The following is a 6,634-nucleotide window of genomic DNA, read 5'->3' on the forward strand; positions in this document are numbered from 1 at the left end:
ACAAATATATATGAAGAAACTTGCACTAAAGTGACGTCATAATGAGGCTACAGAGACATCAAAAAAAATATAACGATATAAGACAGCAAAAAAATTCAAACATCGAGTGTATTTTTGGTGCTTTTAAATATGTAAAATGTAAATATAAGGAATGTTTTTAAGTTTAGTGTGAATTATTGCGAGCTTCGTGAAATATGCCTATGTGACAAGTCTGTGTGATTAAGACACCAATAACTCATACACTCCTTAAATAACAATAAGCTTTAACATGTGACCAGTTTGTCAGAATAACAGAAGAAATAACATCTAATGAGGGTTAATATTTACCTCTTCAATTTTAGGGTTAATATTTACCTTGTCAATTTTGGGGTTAATATTTACCTCAACAATTTTGGGGTTAAAATTTACCTTGTCAAATTTGGGGTTAATTTTTACCTTGTCAATTTTGGAGTCAATATTTACCTCATCAATTTTTGGGTTAATATTTACCTCATCAATTTTTGGGTTAATATTTACCTTGTCAATTTTGGGGTTAATATTTACCTTGTCAATTTTGGGGTTAATTTTTACCTCAACAATTTTGGAATTAATATTTATCATATCAATCTTAGAATTATATTTTACCTCGTCAATTTTGGGACCTTCATCACCAGTCATGTAAACAGTCCAGTCTCCACTGGCCCCGGGCTGGGGGATCAATCGACACAGTCCTGGAAAAGTAAGAATGTAAGAATACTTCTTACAACCCTAATCCATCCCAATTTTTCAGACCAGTGAGCTACAGACCTGCAGCTGTTGTTCTTAATACTGTTTACAAAGATACTGGTACACAGGGAAATAATAACAATTTGTTATTGTGTGTTTAGCAAACTACCCTCACATGTAAATTTCTATATTTACTGTACTGACTATCACTATGTTTCTCACAGACTATTTATAAGACCTCTATATGACTGTTTGAATAATCAGTTAAGTCATTTTTACAATTGAAAACTAACAACAAACACCCCCCCCCCCCCCCATAAAACTAAGATCTTACAGAGAACAAAAGACCTTGTGTCTACATGTATCTATTTAATAATGATCTCTTCCATTAAAACTTCTGTCCACAAAGAAAGAAGGTTCATTTCCTACGACAACACCTACTGATTCTTACATCACAAAGATACCATCATACATACCAGCTTTGGCCAGAGGTTCAATAAACTCGTCAATTCCTTTTGGAACGCCCTTGATTGTATCACAAGTGTAGCCGTCCTCAGGTAGAAGAAACGGAAGCTGTAAATCTGCATGCTCTTCTAAACACACCTCACGTCCATCATTCTTTGTCAGCTCATCAGCCATGTTTTCTGCAATCTTTACGATGTCCTCTATCAGACTCTGGGGGACGGGGGGTTCCCCGGGCTCCGGAATGTACCGCTGGAGGAGTTCTCGTAGCTGTAGGGAATTCAGCTTGAAGCAGGTGGAACTGATGTTTGAAATGTCGTCATGGCTACTCTTGGGAGCCTGGAGTAGGTGTGCGGCCTAAAAATAAAATATTTTAAATATTTATTCAGCTGGTATACTTTTGCACTGATTTGATTTCTACAGAAGTACATAAATAATTTTGTTTACTCAGCTTCTACATAACTCCTGTGTAAATTATATTCATCATTTTACAACTTATATGTTTAAAATATTTCAAGAGACATTGCCTGAAAAACACAAATGATAACATTAAATTAGATTTAATCATCACACTGTCGAAAAGAAATTATGATATTAAACAAAAACACCATTTCCTTTGTTGATTTATGTTTAACAGCATGAATGTATGTACCTGAATGATTCTACAAAGATGGCAGTCAGCAGCCAGCTCTAGTCCCTGTTTCTCGGCCCAGGCCTCGATACTCCCGAGGCGACGCTTTAATCGAACGCCCCAGATCCTCATACAGAACTGATGCTGTTCCTTCACTAGGATGTTAAACAGCCACATGTTGATGAAGTGGAAAAGCTGGGAGAAGAGCTGAATGGTGAGTGCCGCGTTGACACGACATCGACGTAACAAATTCATGGCTGAAGACAGAGTGTCAATTACGTCACTAAGTGTGGGGCGCCCTCTGTTGTATTGCATCCTGCTCTTATCTGCCAATTTGAAAATATAAAAACATTTAATATAGTACTACATGTATAGGAAACACAAAAAAATTAAGAGAAGGAAAGAAAATAGCAAACAAAAACTAAAGAAGAATAAAATGAAAGCTAATTATACCATGAACAATTGTATCAAAAGAGAATGCGCAGCAACTCAAGTATACTTTTGATTTAAAGTATGTTAATATCTCAAACATCTTTTCAGATTTCTTAAAGTAAGTGGAGCAGGAAAGTCCAAGAACCCTAACATGGACGACTAACTAAGGCTTTATACAGACTGATGCGATAGATGTCAAAATACTCACCATTCGGGTCATCATCATCGCTGTCATCAAGGAAAGCAGGCAGTGTTCTCTGAAGGTCGTACTGCAGACAGCGGACAAGATGGTGGAACGCCATCTGCACGGACTCTGCCAACATTTCCTGGGCGTCCTGACTGAATGGATGTATATCATGGTCCTGTTTGAAGAAGTGGAGGATCTCAGAGGAGTTGGCCATCCAGAAAGCCAGAGCTGCCGGATTGTCTCGGTTGGACTGAAAATTTGATAGAATTCATCAACTGATGTATCATCTCTTCATACTTCACACAATTTATCACTTTATAGTTAAAAGATTCTTCATTCCAAATTTAGATGCAATTATTAAGATTCAAATCAGTTTTGAGGCAAGAAACCTTCGGCATTAAATATTATGTATGAAGTGATTTCAAACTTTCATGTCTTTCTTTGTGTGATTTTGAGACTGTCTACTTACATGTATGGCTTGGTGTGTAAGATTGGCTATCTTGATCACTAGGTCGGTGACTTTGAGACTGTCTACTTACATGTATGGCTTGGTGTGTAAGATTGGCTATCTTGATCACTAGGTCAGTGATTTTGAGACTGTCTACTTACATGTATGGCTTGGTGTGTAAGATTGGCTATCTTGATCACTAGGTCAGTGACTTTGAGACTGTCTACTTACATGTATGGCTTGGTGTGTAAGATTGGCTATCTTGATCACTAGGTCAGTGATTTTGAGACTGTCTACTTACATGTATGGCTTGGTGTGTAAGATTGGCTATCTTGATCACTAGGTCAGTGATTTTGAGACTGTCTACTTACATGTATGGCTTGGTGTGTAAGATTGGCTATCTTGATCACTAGGTCAGTGACTTTGAGACTGTCTACTTACATGTATGGCTTGGTGTGTAAGATTGGCTATCTTGATCACTAGGTCAGTGATTTTGAGACTGTCTACTTACATGTATGGCTTGGTGTGTAAGATTGGCTATCTTGATCACTAGGTCAGTGATTTTGAGACTGTCTACTTACATGTATGGCTTGGTGTGTTAGATTGGCTATCTTGATCACTAGGTCAGTGATTTTGAGACTGTCTACTTACATGTATGGCTGGGTGTGTAAGATTGGCTATCTTGATCACTAGGTCAGTGATTTTGAGACTGTCTACTTACATGTATGGCTTGGTGTGTTAGATTGGCTATCTTGATCACTAGGTCAGTGACTTTGAGACTGTCTACTTACATGTATGGCTTGGTGTGTAAGATTGGCTATCTTGATCACTAGGTCAGTGACTTTGAGACTGTCTACTTACATGTATGGCTTGGTGTGTAAGATTGGCTATCTTGATCACTAGGTCGGTGACTTTGAGACTGTCTACTTACATGTATGGCTTGGTGTGTAAGATTGGCTATCTTGATCACTAGGTCAGTGATTTTGAGACTGTCTACTTACATGTATGGCTTGGTGTGTAAGATTGGCTATCTTGATCACTAGGTCGGTGACTTTGAGACTGTCTACTTACATGTATGGCTTGGTGTGTAAGATTGGCTATCTTGATCACTAGGTCGGTGACTTTGAGACTGTCTACTTACATGTATGGCTTGGTGTGTAAGATTGGCTATCTTGATCACTAGGTCAGTGACTTTGAGACTGTCTACTTACATGTATGGCTTGGTGTGTAAGATTGGCTATCTTGATCACTAGGTCGGTGACTTTGAGACTGTCTACTTACATGTATGGCTTGGTGTGTAAGATTGGCTATCTTGATCACTAGGTCAGTGATTTTGAGACTGTCTACTTACATGTATGGCTTGGAGTGTAAGATTGGCTATCTTGATCACTAGGTCGGTGACTTTGAGACTGTCTACTTACATGTATGGCTTGGTGTGTAAGATTGGCTATCTTGATCACTAGGTCGGTGACTTTGAGACTGTCTACTTACATGTATGGCTTGGTGTGTAAGATTGGCTATCTTGATCACTAGGTCAGTGATTTTGAGACTGTCTACTTACATGTATGGCTTGGTGTGTTAGGTTGGCTATCTTGATCACTAGGTCGGTGACTTTGAGACTGTCTACTTACATGTATGGCTTGGTGTGTAAGATTGGCTATCTTGATCACTAGGTCAGTGATTTTGAGACTGTCTACTTACATGTATGGCTTGGTGTGTAAGATTGGCTATCTTGATCACTAGGTCAGTGACTTTGAGACTGTCTACTTACATGTATGGCTTGGTGTGTAAGATTGGCTATCTTGATCACTAGGTCGGTGACTTTGAGACTGTCTACTTACATGTATGGCTTGGTGTGTAAGATTGGCTATCTTGATCACTAGGTCAGTGATTTTGAGACTGTCTACTTACATGTATGGCTTGGTGTGTAAGATTGGCTATCTTGATCACTAGGTCAGTGATTTTGAAGCTGTCTACTTACATGTATGGCTTGGTGTGTTAGGTTGGCTATCTTGATCACTAGGTCAGTGATTTTGAGGGCTTTATCCTGAGGACTGAGATCTGCTCTGTAACCATTAGACAGAGAAAAGCGGACAGCCATATAGATCGTGTAGGTTGGGGCGAGTTTGAACTGAAGGCCTGCAGTAGCTGAGTCCAGAACAACATTGGCAAAGAAATGGTCCTCCTCTGAAAAATGGGTTATGGCTGATACAATGAGGACACTAATTTACTAAATAAATGCTAGCAATTTAAAATTTCATGCCTTCATAAATACCCTTCCACCAGTATATCAGTACAGGTGACTCGAGATCTCTCGAAGTTCAAGGGACCGCAAGAAAAGTTCGAGAGATCGGGGGGTTCGAGAGATAGAAAGTGAATAAATCCGGAATTTTCAGTTCCGATCATCATTGTTCTACTAGTATACATACCATAAGTATATGTTGATAATGTCATTACACGTTTTCATTCGTATTTTACAGGTAATTCACTTGATTTCAACAACAATGATCGTGTTTTGAATAAATAAAATGATTAATTTAAGTTTCAACATTTATTGTTCTCATTTCATGATTACATGAAATCTGAATAGCAATTGTCGATTTTGCTAACCGCCGGGCGCTGGCTTGATCGGTCCTTCACAAGATTGCTCGATATACAATTCTTGAGATAGGATTTCTTGTGCAATGTTTGCCAAACTGGGATTGTGTAGACTCTAGTAATATTAAAATCATAATCTATGGAAAATTACTGACACGTCCCTAAATTATATTCTCAAAATTATCGTCTTGTCCAGTCAAAATAAATGGTGAAGCGATTTGTTTATAATATACCAATTCACCAGTTAATTATATCAACACTCGGACGACTCACAGGTGTAGTATCATCTATGTAAACACCCAATTAACACATCCATCCCAGCCCCAGGCGTTCACTGTTATCCAGATAAGTCCAAGCTGAATTAATTTTAAGCTTGTTTGATGTGTATACATTCACAATCAAACTTCGAGAGATAGAGAGTAAAAAAAAATGAAATATGTGTTATGGGACCCAGGTCTTGGTTCAAGACATAGAGAACTTCGAGAGAGCGGAAGTTCGAGAGATCAGGAGTAACTTTGCTTAGTTATATAGAGGAAAAAAAAACCGGGACCGGAGGTTCACTTCGAGAGATCCGAGTTCGAGCCATCGAGAGTCACCTGTATTTACATCCTAGTTGTCTTTCTTTATAGATTTTGAAAGAATGAATACTTGTATATCTATTGGCCTTACTGTCTTCCCTGAACTCCAGTATAGCAGGAAGAAGATCACCACCCTGTCTGTGTGGAGGGTACGAAGTCTCTTCCCTCCGAGGGGATCCCATGGGCTGAGGAACACCCCTGAAAAACAAAAAATAATTTTACTTCCCGAGAAGATTTAAGCTGTAAAATCTTTTTTTATGCTCAACAAATAATTTTTATTTCCTTCTTAAGTCAATAGGGATGCACGATTTTATCGGTATACCGGTATATCTCGATTTTTTTATTGCGCGATACGTATCGTGATACGGAGAATAAAATACCATTATTTGGTACATAACTATAAATTCCGGAAATTATTCATTTATTTGTTCAAACTATTGAATGACAATTACAGGAAGTGTAAAAAATGTAAAACAATACAAAAAAGTAAAAACATACATTATATTATATAAATAAAAATTTAAAAAGTAAAGTTATGTTTTTATAGCATATTTTTAAGAAATATTTTGGAAATTCATTTGAAATTGTAGTAA

General features: G+C 37.8%; 1 protein-coding gene across 1 annotated transcript in view; it reads right to left on the bottom strand.

The window, feature by feature from the left end:
• Window positions 1-6,634, bottom strand: part of LOC133185216 (afadin-like) — a 49,138-nt gene that overhangs the window by 23,641 nt on the left and 18,863 nt on the right. Inside the window, exons 11-16 of the mRNA XM_061320313.1 lie at window positions 6,133-6,239; window positions 4,847-5,052; window positions 2,439-2,667; window positions 1,820-2,124; window positions 1,182-1,524; window positions 625-710 (exon numbers count right to left, since the gene is read on the bottom strand). Of these exons, the coding sequence (XP_061176297.1) occupies window positions 625-710; window positions 1,182-1,524; window positions 1,820-2,124; window positions 2,439-2,667; window positions 4,847-5,052; window positions 6,133-6,239 (1,276 nt within the window). The remainder of the gene's footprint in view (window positions 1-624; window positions 711-1,181; window positions 1,525-1,819; window positions 2,125-2,438; window positions 2,668-4,846; window positions 5,053-6,132; window positions 6,240-6,634) is intronic.

This window comes from Saccostrea echinata, unplaced genomic scaffold (assembly GCF_033153115.1).
Source record: "Saccostrea echinata isolate AGI-Se365-2 ecotype Australia unplaced genomic scaffold, CSIRO_AGI_Sech_v1 ptg000012l, whole genome shotgun sequence".
Lineage (NCBI taxonomy): Eukaryota > Metazoa > Mollusca > Bivalvia > Ostreida > Ostreidae > Saccostrea > Saccostrea echinata.